Source organism: Eschrichtius robustus, chromosome 7 (genome assembly GCF_028021215.1).
Source record: "Eschrichtius robustus isolate mEscRob2 chromosome 7, mEscRob2.pri, whole genome shotgun sequence".
Classification (NCBI taxonomy): Eukaryota; Metazoa; Chordata; class Mammalia; order Artiodactyla; family Eschrichtiidae; genus Eschrichtius; species Eschrichtius robustus.
The window spans coordinates 105,372,107-105,386,872 of record NC_090830.1 but is presented as its reverse complement, the minus strand read 5'-3'; the positions used below and the strand labels follow the sequence as shown (position 1 = coordinate 105,386,872).

Below are 14,766 nucleotides of genomic sequence, written 5' to 3'. Positions count from 1 at the left end.
GCTTGAGAAACACCAGCATGTAAAGAACCGCTTATTTAGAGAAATAAACTAGATCAGCCCCACAGTCCATCCTCCATCCCTCCCTCTTTCCTTCCTTCCTTCCTTCCTCCTCCCTCCTCCTCCTCCTCCTCTTCTAGCTTTTTATCGAGGTATAATTTACATACAATAAAGTAATCCATTCAGTGAGTTGTGATAATTGTATATACACCTACGTAAACCACTACCAAAACAAGGCAAAGAACATTTCCATCACCCCAGAAAACTCCTTTGTTTGTACCCCTTTCCATTCAATTTCTCACAACCTTCCAACCCTCTTAGAGACAACTGATCTGATTTCATCATCATAGATCGGTTTTGCCTTTTTTTATACGTCAAATAAGTGGACTCATACAATACGTATTTGTGTGTGTGTGGCTTCTCTAGCCCAACACAGTAGTTTTGAGATCCATCATATTGTCTTGTGCATCAGTAGTTTGCACCTTTTAATTGCTGAGTCATATTCCGTTGTATGGATATACCACGACTTGTTTATCCATTCTCCTGATGATGAAGCTGCTATGGACATTCTAATACCGTGTGGACATGTTTTCATGTCTCTTGGAGGAATACCTAGGAATACAACTTCTGCATCATAGAGTAGCTGGATATGTAACTTCATAAAAAATTGCCAGACACTTTCCCAAAGTGGTCATATCATTCTGCACTCCAGCCAGCAATGTGCGAGTTCTGGCGCTCCATCCACATCTCATGCCCATTGGGTACTGTCAGTCTTTTTGATTTTAGATTCCACCTGTATTTTAATGAGAAATTAAGAATCTGTTGATGGTTTGCAGATATATGACTGTGAACTAGAGGAGGTAACGGAATTCGAGGGCCTGACAGACTTCTCAGATACTTTCAAGCTGTATCGAGGCAAATCAGATGAGAATGAAGATCCTTCTGTGGTAGGAGAGTTTAAGGTGAGTAAAACGTGTGTGTCTGTCCTGTTTAAAATCCACCTTTATAGACCTAGGATAAAGGACAACCAATCTCTGGGTCAGGGACATATCCTCTGACATCTGAAGGATGCTAGAGAATGCTAACAAGGAAGAGGACAGTGGGGTCGGGGGCAGAACACTCAAAGCCATTCTCCGTATCTTTCTCCCTGCTGATGCCAAGCAGCCTTGAATCCTGTAGAGTCAGCCTCTCTAAGCTCTAGTTCACACACACACACACACACACACACACACACTCACACACACACACACACACACACACACACACACACACACGTGTCCCAGGCTTTCAGCAGGACCAATGCAGCACTTTCCCAATCCACTGTCCTTGCCACCCTTCTCGTCCACACTCTAGTCCATCCTTGACGCAACCAAATCTGATCGTGTTTCTCAACCGCTTAAAGACATCGCTTGAGTTTCCACCGGGTCAAGTCTCAACTCCTTCCAAGGGTTGGGCTGGCCTTTCACAAGCTTCTTGTCTCTCCTGCCACTGCATCCTCTCCAAGCCCCAAACACACCCTGTCCTCTCACAACTTGGAGCTCTGGGACAAGTTCTTCTTCATTCCCTGGATGCCCTTCCTTCCCTCTCTGTGGTCTGACAAACTCCTACTCATTCTTTTAAGCGCCAGCCAGCTCCGATGTCACATTCTTTGTGAAGTGTTCCCTGGGTGACTCACTCCTACCCCAGGCTCCCTGGGTCCCCGCTGCTACTAAAGTACCTTTCACATTGTAAGTATCTGCTTTCACAACTGCCCCTCCCTCCAACCGCAGTTGGCAAATCCGTGGCAGACGTGCTGTTACTTCCTAATCCTTTCCAATAGCAGACATTGCTAATCGATCAGACCATTTTACCCTACACGTGGTTTCAAAATCCTTCTCATTATAGCTTTCCACCAAGCCATCAAAGATAGCATGAGAGTCAAACCTATTTAACACCCCTGTGCCAGACTGGATTCCTTGAGTTCATTTTTTGGCCCCCAGTACCTGGCACATGGTAGGTGCTTACATCATGCTGCTTTACTTAGTGAAAGTAGCTGGCACTAAGACCCACGTGTTCTGAATCCAACTTTAGTGCTTTCTCTTGTACGTAAGCTGGTTTCAAGATAAAATATAAGGCCTCTCAAGCTGGCCTGATGGCTCACTCATTCAGAAACTGCTTATTGTGTCCCTGCTTCATGCCCAGCCCTGTGTTAGGTCCTGGAGATAGAGTGATAAACAAGAAATATTTCCCTCCCTCAGGAAGCTCACAGTCTAGTGAAGAATATAGACAATAAATAGACAGTGACGATGCAGAGGTCAGTGCTGCAATAGGGGTGAGTGCGGGGTTAGAAGAGAGTGTTAGGAAACCTATCCAACCCAGGGGCAATCAGGGAGGTTTCCCAGAAGAAGTGACACTTTTCAGCTGAGACCTGAGGGATGAATAGGAGTTTGCTTGGGAGTGGATGGAAGGGGGTTTACAGGGGTGATTTTTTTAAAAAAAAGGGAAATCACCCTTTATACTTTATTGAGTTTAAAAAATAATCATTTTTATTCCTATCTTCAAAAAATGTGCAGAATTTCACTTCTCATCACCTCCTTTGCCATCGTACTGATCCAGGCCACCTCCATGTCTTGCCTAGGTTTTTGCCAGGCCTCCCTACCTCTGCCCTGCCCTTTCTTCTCCCCTGTGATCTATTAAGTAATTACTTTATCATCACTCACTTTCCCCACTGGAAACATGCAAAGCACACCATAGCCATTTCTTTCACAAAACGCAGCCCTTCATCCCCCAATCCCACAGCCCCCGTGGCTGCCCCCCGTGTCCTGGGGGAAAGGACACTGCCCCAGGCCCTCTGCCCTGATCGCCCAAGGTCCTGCGAGTACATCTGTGTGTCTCTCTCCTAGGGCTCCTTCAGAATCTACCCCCTGTCGGATGACCCCAGCGTGCCGTCCCCTCCCCGGCAGTTTCGGGAACTACCTGACAGCATCCCACAGGAATGCACAGTTAGGATTTACATTGTTCGAGGCTTAGAGCTCCAGCCCCAGGACAACAATGGCCTGGTAAGAGTTTGGGCGTGGCGCCTTCTCCTATAGCAACATAATTACAGTCGTCAGCCACAGTAATTGCCATGTTCTTTCTTTCTGGGCTCTGTTATCTCACAAGGGGAAAGATACTCTATCAAAACAATCTGTTCAGGAGGATTGTCCCAGTGGGGATTTATCTCAGAGCTTGAAGGGGCTTTGGAGCCTCTGGTTCACCCTTCTCATTTTACAGATGTGACCTCGGAGGAGAATTGCTTTGTCACTGCTCCCCGCCACTGCCTCTCCTCCAAAGGTGCGCTGGCTGCATGGCGCCAAGAGGGAGCATTGCCCAGACCTGGTCTGAGGCTACCCCTTCTCATCAGCGTGGGAGCGGGGGTGGAGTCACACCTGAGTCTGTCCCAGAAACTGCCTTGAACTGGCACCCCATGGTGACATAACCTGCCGTCTGTTTTGTCCCCACAGTGTGACCCTTATATAAAAATAACACTGGGCAAAAAAGTAATGGAAGATCGAGACCACTACATCCCCAACACTCTCAACCCGGTGTTCGGCAGGTAACGGGCATTTCCTGACGCTTTTCTGTGGTTCTTTTCTTCTTGGCCTCTGTGCTAAGGATGCAATGGGTGCCAGGCTCTGCTCTAGGCCCGGAAGCTGTGAAACTATGTCTGTGAACTATTCAAATATCCAAGTCGGTGGGGCAGGTAATAAATACGTAAATGCACAAACACAAGAAATCTGTGGAAGTGAAAAGTACCACGAAGAAAACTAAACCAAGTCTGAGAGATTTGTTGTGAGACCTGGAGGGGCGGGTGGCGGGTAATGAGGCCCAGGAGTCCGGAGGGTTTGTGGCTTCTAGACAAGAAGGGTAGGCAGTGACTTACGTGTAGTGACAGGTGGTTCTCACTCCTCGATCCTGCTAAGCTCTCTTTTCTGGGATGCTTTGACTCCACCACTTTGAGCCAGTGTATGTGTTACTGACTCTGTTACCAAAACTGAGAAGGCAGCAGAAAGTGATGGGGTCAGATGTCCTGCTCCCTGTCTTCTGTCCCCGAAGATTTTATTTATGGCTGCATTGGGTCTTCATTGCTGCGCGCGGGCTTTCTCTAGTTGCGGCGAGCGGGGGCTACTCTTCGTTGTGGTGGGCGGGCTTCTCATTGCAGTGGCTTCTTTTTGCAGAGCACGGGCTCTAGGCACGTGGGCTTCAGTAGTTGTGGCTCGCGGGCTCTAGAGCGCAGGCTCCATAGTTGTGGTGCGCGGGCTTTCGTAGTTGTGGCTCACGGGCGCTAAGCACAGCCTCAGTAGTTGTGGCACGCGGGCTCAGTAGTTGTGGCTCGCGGGCTGTAGGGCGCAGGCTCAGTAGTTGTGGCGCACGGGCTTCGTTGCTCCACGGCATGTGGGATCTTCCTGGACCACAGCTCGAACCTGTGTCCCCTGCATTGGCAGGCGGATTCTTAACCACTGCGCCACCCGGGAAGTCCCCTGAAGATTCTTGAAATAGCATTACTGTCTTCATCATTGCCACTTTACATCTGTTCTGGACTGTTACACTGATCTCATCAGAACCTTCTCAAGGGTAAGGTGCACCCAAGTGACCTCTAAAGAGGACCGGCTTTTTTCAGCTATAAACTACTTCCACATTTAATAGTAGCTACTATTTGGGGAGCTTTTACTGTGGATGTGCACTATGCCGAGCCCTTCATAGAAAACATCTCAAAAATCTCACAACTCTGAGGGGCTCCCCTCACCTGACAACAGAGGAAACGGAGGCACAGAGGGAGTCAGCACCAACTCACTCCACTGCTGGGCGGCAGAGCCGGGACTCACGCCCAGGCCACCTGAATGCAGCGTCTGCATGGCCACCACCATCTGATTTTCACCTCATTGTCAAACCCGGCAGCTGACAGGGCAGGGAGTCACGGCCCCACTTTACAGGTGACAGAAACAGGGCACCAGAGCTGTGTCCACACAGCTGGTGCACCGGGCAGCCAAGACTTAGGTAGAAATTCCTGACCAAGCCCCAGGCTTTTCCAACACTCTTGGTAATGTTTCATATTCCGGGCCAAGCCATCACCTGTAGAAAAATGTTCTTTGCACAGAGTATTTGTAAAAATAGTGTTATTTTTCCCCAGAACCCTGCCGAGAAGGAGAACACTTTGTTCTCATTTGACGTGTGCCTGTATTTTAATTTCTGGCTTTATTGTCCTGCCCATCCGCTTCTTCTCTACTCATGTTTGTTGGTGGGTGCCCTTATGCAATCCTTCCCTCTCTTGTGTGTACATGCGTGTGCACACGCGCACATGCACACCTTCTGTGCCGCACACCCCGGGGCCGCGTGCCAGGGCCAGGCAGTGGAAGTAATCCTCTGGCAGGGCAGTATGATTGTTTTCCTTTTCTTCCCCTGATCCAGCCCTGAGGTCTAGACAGGAAAAGGCACGCAGGGCAGGAAGGAGGGATCCATGCGAGGGAGACGGGGAAGCAGGGAAAGCCAGCTTTTACGGGAGAAAGGCGGCCCTGTCTGAATCGCTCATCTCGGAGGAGCCAAGCGCAAGCTTAATTAAGTGGCAGGAAAAGTCTAGCTTGGAGCCACCCCGGAAGGAAGTGATGCCGTCAGGCTCCGCATAGCCAATCGCCATCTGGTGAACGTGCAGACATCACCCCGCCCAGCAGGGTGGAGCCAGGGAGACGCTGGCTCTGCAACCCCTCCCACGGCTCCGGTCCCTGGCCTCCGTCTTTTCCAGGGTGACTTTCTTCTCAGCGGAGACCCTCAGGGATTCCACGAAAGGAATTCAGGAAGGAGCAACCTTTCCTACGTGCTCAGCCACTGTTCAGCATCGTTATCCCATAACATTCAATGGGATGTCAGTCTGCCAGAAGATGTTAATTGTGTTCTAAAGAAAGACGTATTCCTTCATCAAACCAAGATGCTTGGGTTAAAAAGATAACTGCAGGACTTCTCAGAACCTTCGGTTTGCCCAGAGGAACACCAGAAGTGGTTCTCAAACTTATTTGAGCAAAGAATTCTTTTTGTCAAGGGACACATATTACCTGTCCCTTGGAATCCAGTAATGGAATTTGGGGGCTCGTGTGGATATGGTGCTTCAGGTGTGGCCATGACTCCAGCACCTTCTATCCTGGGCCGCCTTCCTCCTGCAGGCCCCCGCCTGGCTGCAGCAGTCTGGAGAAGTCACTGAGATGTATCTAGGAGACACCCTAGAAGCTTGTCTCCAGAGCCCCACTGACACATACCCTTCTGCTCAAGAGATTAATACTCCTGGCTCTTTGGGCAAGAACCAGTCCACACACCAGAGTGACAGGAGGAGGACTGGAGGCACAGTGAGAGAGGAGAGATGCAAGAGGCCTCTCACAGTTTTCTGTCCACAAAGTTTATTGAGCATCTACTATGGGACTCACCCCTCTGTGTGCAGATACAGAACCAAACCCCACCCATCTGGAGCTTATGCTGTACAGTTATCACCATCTCAGAACTGGCGCCATATTGCTCACCTACCACAGAAATTACTGCTTGATTATTTATCGTTCTCTCAGAAGTGTTTGCATTTTAATACAGATACTATCGAAAAGCCTCCACAAATCAGTGGCAGAGCCAGAGGGCCTGGGAGGAGGGAGGGGGCCTTCTTGGCAGCCTTCCACTTTCCCCCTCCAGACCCTCATGCTCCTGTGGGGTGAGTCCAGGGTGTTCCATGGGGTAGTGGTCTCTGTTGAGGCAGAGAAGGGAACATAGTAGGGGCACAGATATGGGGGCTATAAATCGGGGTGCTTGTGCCTTACTAGTCTCCCAGCTGGGAAGAGATGCCTGGGTGCCCAGATAATAGGCAAATGTGCTAATAATATTATAATTATTAACAATAATTATTATATAACTTATAATAATTTATTATTATTACTATGATAGCTATTGGGTTTTGAGTAATGCACTCATACCAAATGCTTTCTAAACATTTCTTCCCTTGACCCTTGTAACAACATGGGATGGTAGGGATTCTTATCACCATTTTACAGATGAGAAAACTGAGCACAGGAGGTTAAGTAGCTGGCCTAGGGTCCCGCAGCCAGTAAGAAGCAAAGCTGGGATTCTCGTTAGGCATTTAAGGCCCCGGATCTTCTCCTGAGCAAGTGTACAATCTGTTGCTCTCATTACTAACGTGCACTACTTAATCAAGCACCCCTGCCTGCCGCCACCCACCTGGTTATCCCAGCCATGATGTCCTCCTCCTGCAGCCCCGGCCCCAGCCCGGGGAGTCTTTGTGCAGAGCCCTGGTTTGTGTGAGACGCCCGGGTGGGATCATGGCGATTCTAACCTTGCATTTGTTTATTCAGAATGTATGAACTGAGCTGCTACTTACCTCAGGAAAAAGACCTGAAAATTTCTGTCTATGATTACGACACCTTTACCCGTGATGAAAAAGTAGGAGAAACGATTATTGACCTGGAAAACCGATTCCTTTCCCGGTTTGGGTCCCACTGCGGCATTCCTGAGCAGTACTGTGTGTAAGTGTGTGTTGACAGTTTGCTCCATCTAATATTAATACCTGGGGAAGCTCTGGCGCTCCACCTCAGGGCCTGTCTTAACTGAGCCCCTGCTCCTTTGAGTTGGGTAGATACCGTTGTTGATAATAGAATCATCTTAGAGAGAATCAGGACCATAGCATTGCCCATTCCCATTGGCGTCTGTGTACAACGCTGGCCCCTGGAGCAGTGCAGTGCTCTGTGGGGATGGCGCAGGTAGCAGCCACTGGAGAAGCAGTCTCCACTCTCCCATTCTTTGAGCCCCTTCCCTCCTTGATGCCCGGGACCAAGAGCTGGCAACGTTTGATGGCAGGAATTCCCTGCCCCTCCCTCCAAACTGATCAATTCTGTGATGTCCCTCTTTCCCTGAGTGCTAAACAGTGCCTTTCTGTAGTATTGAATGAGATATAGCTTGTGATTTCTAATTTATAAGTTTACCTATTGTGATTACAGCAATCTCAGTCAAACTCATTTTTTACAGAGGAGGAAACTGAGGGGTGGGGGCGAGTACCAATTGGCTGAGGCCAAAATGATTGTGGATTTTAGGTCTCTAAATCCTAAATAGATTTCTAGGCAAAAGCCAACGTGTAGAGCACATTCCCTGCTCCCCCGTTAACATGAGAGCACCTATAAGTATGTGTGTGTATGAATCCAAGAAGAACTTGTGTGCCCTGCGGTAACTCTGGGTGTGGGATCTAATTCACAGTTCTGGAGTAAACACCTGGCGAGATCAATTGAAACCAACACAGTTGCTTCAAAATGTAGCCAGATTCAAAGGCTTCCCACCACCTGTCCTTTCTGAAGACGGAAGTAGAATCAGATATGGAGGACAAGACTACAGCCTAGATGAATTTGGTAAGCACATTGCCATGGATGGCAAGCTGGTTACAAGGTACAGCAACCCATTTATGCTGCCTGGTTTGCATTGGGGAGGGGGGTGGACAGAGCAGTTCCCTAATACCATAGGGAATTCCGTACACATGACCGTCTAACAAAAGCCCCATTATAGTAGAGTTTTGCTGTTATGTCAGGTGTCAAAGTGGACACGTTTTCTTGTCTGTCTTATGTTTCACTTGATCTTTTTAGGTCATAGCCATTTGAGCTTTGAACACAAAGTTCTAATAATTAACTTATTTCCATGTAATGCATAATTAGCTCAAAAGTGCTCAGATGGTAGTGGAAGAATTTCTCTTCCAATTTTATTCCATCATTCTCCCAGCCCTTCTCTGAGAAGGCTCAGGGAGGCTGGGGGCTGGTTTGAAGAATCTGCTAAGTTCACATCTGGCTCACATCCGAGCTCGGGGTCTTGCTCTTTCCTAAGCAGTAATTTATAATGCAATCTGTCCTGACACATCAACAGCTAACTGCATTATGACAGAGACTGAAATAAGCTTAATAGAGCATAAGAGCTGTGGCACGATTCAGTGTTTCGTAGGGAGGAGGGCTTCCTGGAGGGGCTGGCAGTGGGCTGGCTTTGAGGGCACATGGGATATCCAGAGAAAGCTGAGCAAGGACACACGGGAGTGAAAGTGCTTCCTGATCCTCAACTGTTTTTTCTTGACATTGTAAGAAACTATATTTGTCTTTCTCTCTTAAGAGGACTTGGTCAAAATCAGGGATGATAAGATGTTTAACAAATGTCGATGCTGCTGTTAACATGAGAACTTGCAAAAGGGACTGGGAATAAACTGGCAAGCAACATGGCCCCACGGAGAAGATTACCCCCAACAATTAAACAGCACCCCCAAAAAGCTGTATCAGTCAGGATTGTTCCAGTTACTTTTGTCACATAACAAATCACCCCAAAAGTTAGCCGCTGAAAACAACCATATTATTTTTTTTTTAATTTTTATTGGAGCATAGTTGATTTACAGTGTTGTGTTAGTTTCTGCTGTACAGCAAAGTGAATCAGTTATACATATATCTACTCTTTTTTAGATTCTTTTCCCATATAACAACCATTTTGTTTTGCTTATAGTTTTGTGGGTTAGCTGTTCAGCAAGGGCTCACCTGGGCAGTTCTCACTTGAGTTGCTCACGCAGTTGACTGCTGTCAGATGTTGGCCAGGGCTGCAGTCATCCAAAGGCTCGACTGAGCTGGATGTCCAGGATGGCTCATGCACATGGCTGGCATTTGCTGCTGGCTCTTGGATGGGAGCTTACGTGGAACTGATGACCAGAGCACCTACCCAGGCCTTTCCCATAGGGTGATCTCTGGGCACCCAGACTCCTTACACGGCTGGCGGCTTCCGCCAGAGCAAGGACCCCAAGAAGACCAGCGTGGCCTTTCATGGTTAGCCCCGGAAGTCACACAGCATCCTTTCTTTAGTGGTCAAATAGGTCTGCAGATTCAAAGGGAGAGGACATAGACCCCACCTCCCAATGGGAGGAGTGACAGAGAATTTGGGGACTATGTTTTTTAAATGCCACAGTGATGCTAGCTAGCTACTGTAATAGTTAAACTTACAAATTTCAGTGGCTTAACACAATAGAAGTTTATTTCTCATAAATTCAAAACAGGTACTCCTACAGGTGGGTGGCCCTCTTCCAAACAATGCTTCATGGACTAGTCTCTTCCATCTTATAGCTCTGCCCTTCTTCAGCTCAGATGTCTAAGGTCACTGTTTTCTTCTGCATCCAGAAGAGAAAGTGCACACAGAGGATCCTACATGAGAGGGTTTTATGGGCTAGGTCTTGAAGTGGCACACACGTCACTTCCACCTACGTTATAGTCTAGCCTACCTTGTTTGCATGGCCACACCTAACTGCAAGGGAGTCTGGGAGATGGAGTGAGCCCCTGACACCAACATAAATAGGGGCTGCTCTCACACATTCTGGAGCGTTCTGGTCTCTTTACTCTTGGCAGCCCACAAGTCAGAAATGAGCCTGGTTGGGGCAGGGCTCTTGGTCAGGAGCTTTTTTTTTTTTTTTTTTAATTTTAATTAATTAACTAATTAATTTTTGGCCCTGTTGGGTCTTCGATGCTGTGTGCAGGCTTTCTCTAGTTGCTGCGAGCGGGGGCTACTCTTCCTTGCGGTGCGCGGGCTTCTCATTGCGGTGGCTTCTCTTGTTGCGGAGCACGGGCTTTAGGCGCCCAGGCTTCAGTAGTCGTGGCACGTGGGCTCAGTAGTGGCTCACGGGCTCTGGAGCGTAGGCTCAGTAGTTGTGGTGCACGGGCTTAGTTGCTCCACGGCATGTGGGGTCTTCCCGGACCAGGGCTTGAACCCATGTCCCCTGCATTGGCAGGCGGATTCTTAACCACTGCGCCACCAGGGAAGCCCAGACAGGAGGTATTTCTATCAACAACTCTTTCACAAGCTGGTTTGCACACTGGCACTGCCTGACCATTTTTGCAGAGTCTGGGGTGAAGTACTGCAAATCCCTCAAGGTGATCTGGCTGAACCGTTCCCGGATGCCCATCCCTGTTTCACTGTCCTTCTTTATTGCAGAGGCCAACAAAATCCTGCACCAACACCTCGGGGCCCCTGAGGAGCGCCTTGCCCTTCACATCCTTAGGACTCAGGGGCTGGTCCCTGAACACGTGGAAACTAGGACTTTGCATAGCACCTTTCAGCCTAACATCTCCCAGGTAAAGGGCTCTCTAACTGTGAACCCCTCACCCACACTCCAAAGGCAGTGGTGATAGCTGACACAGACTTGCCTCTTTTATCTTTTTTGGATACTGTTAGATATACACGAAATAGAAATGAAACTCAGGTTAGCTTCATCCCCAAGGGGAATTTATTGTAAGAATTTTCAGGTAACTCACTAAATCCAGACAGGAGAGTGACAGTGACTCAGAACAACCTTGGACCAGGATCTCTCCCTGTCTCTTGTCTGTTTCTGAGTCTACTTTACCCTGCACTTTTCCTTCCTGTGATCACCTTCCCATGTGGCAGAATATCGTGGACCGTTTCTGAGTTTTTTATGTTATAATGTAGCCCCATCTACTTCCACACGTGGAAAGGATTGGTTGCCCCAACTTGGCCCATTTATCCAACACTGGACCACTCAGCTCTAGCCAGGAGGACAGGGATACAGTACACAGGATGGCTCATCACAGGGACCACGCTGATAGTGATGGGGGAAGGTCAATTCCCAGAAGCTGAGGAGCAGCTCCCAGAGAAGCAAGGAGAGACATGGAAAATGACAAAACAGTCCATGTAGAAGCTTGTTAGAATGAAGATTTCCAGGCCATGCCTGCAGAGATTCAGATTCAGTAAGTCTGGGGTGGGGCAGGGAATCTGAATTTGTAACAAGTATCTGGAGAGGTTCTGATGCAGATGGTTAGGAAGTCACGCTTTAAGAAATATTTATCTAATGGATGCACATATTGTTGACACTGATAGCTGAACCGTGGTCTCTTAAGTGACCACAGATAGCCTGGGCTTACTAGATGATTTTGTCACTCACTCTTATTTTGTTCCATATTTTGATTTCTTCCGTCTCTAATTATCCTTCTTTCCCCATAAAGAGCCCATTTCTCCTTCTCTCTCCCCTCCTACTCCTCAATTGAATAAAGCCTTAAGACATTACAAAGCGAGGAAGATTGCTCCCTGGGCTACCAATACTTCCATCACCTCTGCCTACTGCATTGGACAGACTCTGGCTAGGTCTTAGGAGACACCTGGATGCCTAATTTCTGCGGTGTGCTTGATGTATAATAGACCCTTGAGCCCTGGAGATTAGTGGGAAGAGAGTCAGGATCACAGTAAAATATATCCCTTTTCAAGAGCTTCAGCTAATTCATTTTGATCACAGTGCGTTAGGAAACCAGCCTAGTGGTTTCCTTGGCAACCTTCTTAAAGACCAGTCTGTTTTTGTCATGAAGGCAGAGTCTACAGAACATCCAAAAACAGTTTGGGGAATTTAAATTGGTTTGTATCGTTGATACAGTGTGTTAATGGCATTCCTAGCCTGTCTGGAAGAATACTCCAGTCAGATATATGGGCCTGGTCTGTAGCCATCAAAGACTTGAGTGGGGCCTCAACAAGATGGCGCCACAGGTGTCAGTCCAAGCTCTCACTCTCCCCCTTCCTGCAAGCTCCCTCTCAGACGGCAGACACTAGCAAGCCAATGCAGGGAGTCCTCAATTTGGGGGGAACAGTAATGTTCTTGTCATTGTTTGAGTCTCTCCTTCAAAAGTGCCATGCTGTAAGTTTTTCTTTTACAAAATTAAATACACTTTTAAATTATTTTTATTTTCTCTTTTAAGGTAAGTGGAGAAACCCTTGGGTGTCACAAAACTGGGACTGATAATCAAGTAGGCAATGTGAAGATGGATAGAGTGACAGCGGGAAAACTGTTCTGAGAGTGAAGGGCCCAACTTTTAGTCATTGTAAGAGGGTGTGTGTGTGTGTGTGTTTGTTTGTTGTGTGTGTGTTGGGGGTTGTGTTAGCATTGGGAAGCCCCTCATTTTATTAACCAGGGAACACTCAGACGGATACAGGTCGGTACATGCAGCCATCAGAGACTCCTGGGAGAGAATGGGGGGCGGATGGCCTAAGTGACACTAAAGGTATAAGATTCATCTCGGTTTGTTCTTTTACTCCATTTTTTTTTTGCCTTCCATATGGACTAATAAGAGGCCTGAAGAACTCGTTTCACCTAAGACGTATGAAAGAAAATTATAGTCTCTACCACCCATAATATAACTTCATTTCTCTTTTCGTTTTTGAACGGCTTAGGGAAAACTTCAGATGTGGGTGGATGTTTTCCCCAGGAGTTTGGGGCCACCAGGCCCTCCTTTCAATATCACACCCCGGAAAGCCAAGAAGTAAGTAATCTTGAGACCCTGCTGTATCTTACTGGGGTCTTGGTTCAGGACCAGAAAAAAAAAGCACCTTCAAAATGTGCTCCTTTCAGATACTACCTGCGTGTGATCATCTGGAACACCAAGGACGTTATCCTGGATGAGAAAAGCATCACAGGAGAGGAAATGAGCGACATCTACGTTAAAGGGTAAGAAAGACTGGCATGCAAGAGCATGCCATACTCGGTGAACAAAGCAGACTCTCTCTTTCATGAGTGTTCATTATTGAAAGTGTCCACTATAGGATCCCTGATTATTTGAAGCTATTATATTTCATTAATGCAATCTGCTCAGGAAGCTCTAGGGAGACAAAGGGAGAGAGAACAGAAAGAAAAGAGAAACCTGTATGCATGTTGTTTATGAACAGAGGCATCTGATGCCTATAAGAACTAATAAGTGTTTCTTTTCTAAGAAAGTGGGTTTTGTTCAGTTTATTAAGCAGATTTGTTAAGAGACTTTTTAGTCATGCAGTTCATTTTTACTCTTTTTTAATACCTTGAGTAACTAGCCTTAGAAACAGAAGTAGAGCTTCCAAAGTTTCTTTTTTTTAATATATTTTATTACCAGAAGTTAATGTTCATGAAAAAGAGGAAACATTAGCATAATTTTTTTTTAACCACAAAACCTTATTATGCTTTATTTCTTGTGTTAACCCTTGATCAAAACCAAGAGCATAATATTGAAACAGAACTCGGTAAAGATATGCCTTTGGCACCAAAACGTTAAATTATTATAAAATCCTGAAAAAGTATTTGTTTCCTATCTTGATCAGTCTGCAGATAAAATTATACTTGTCATTTAATGCTTTTTTTCTAAAAAGAGAATGCACTTTCCAAAAATTGAGCCAGTAAATTAGTTGTGCTTCTCTTTTTTATTCCACAAAGTTTTTATTAAATTCATACACATCTGGTTGTTTGCTCTTCCAATTTCTTTATTAAAGGATACCATTAGTCAAGACAACTTTTTGTAATTAGCTGCTACAATTGTTGTCAGATTTATTATTTCTCCCCATTAAATTGTTGGATTCATATAGAAGATTTTATAGATCTTCTCCCAAACTGTTGTTTAGGTTTTCAATCTGTTTCCTTGCTTGTCCTTGATTTACTTTAATCATGATTACGTTTTTTAATACAGCAGGTTCTTATATACACTAATATGTATAAAACAGATAACTAATGTCAATCCCAATCTCCCAATTCATCCCACCACCCCCATTAGCATAATTTTAAAAAATCATTCATTCCACCAACATTTACTGAGTGCCTGCATCCAATGTGCAGAGTGTCATAGGTGTTCATTATTCTGTTACTTGCATAGCTCAATTCCAAATAATTCATGTTGATGTCAGTTTCGTGTTATATATATATATATATATTTTTTAATATTTATTTATTTATTTGGTTGCGCCGGG

The 14,766-nt window shown here is 46.4% G+C and overlaps 1 protein-coding gene across 2 annotated transcripts in view; it reads left to right on the top strand.

Annotated features, from left to right (window-relative positions):
• Positions 1-14,766, top strand: part of MYOF (myoferlin) — a 157,475-nt gene that overhangs the window by 130,649 nt on the left and 12,060 nt on the right. For both annotated transcript variants that reach the window (XM_068548215.1, XM_068548214.1), the window contains 8 exons: positions 834-959; positions 2,880-3,035; positions 3,480-3,571; positions 7,356-7,526; positions 8,251-8,399; positions 10,993-11,132; positions 13,231-13,319; positions 13,409-13,504. In XM_068548215.1, the coding sequence (XP_068404316.1) occupies positions 834-959; positions 2,880-3,035; positions 3,480-3,571; positions 7,356-7,526; positions 8,251-8,399; positions 10,993-11,132; positions 13,231-13,319; positions 13,409-13,504 (1,019 nt within the window). The remainder of the gene's footprint in view (positions 1-833; positions 960-2,879; positions 3,036-3,479; positions 3,572-7,355; positions 7,527-8,250; positions 8,400-10,992; positions 11,133-13,230; positions 13,320-13,408; positions 13,505-14,766) is intronic.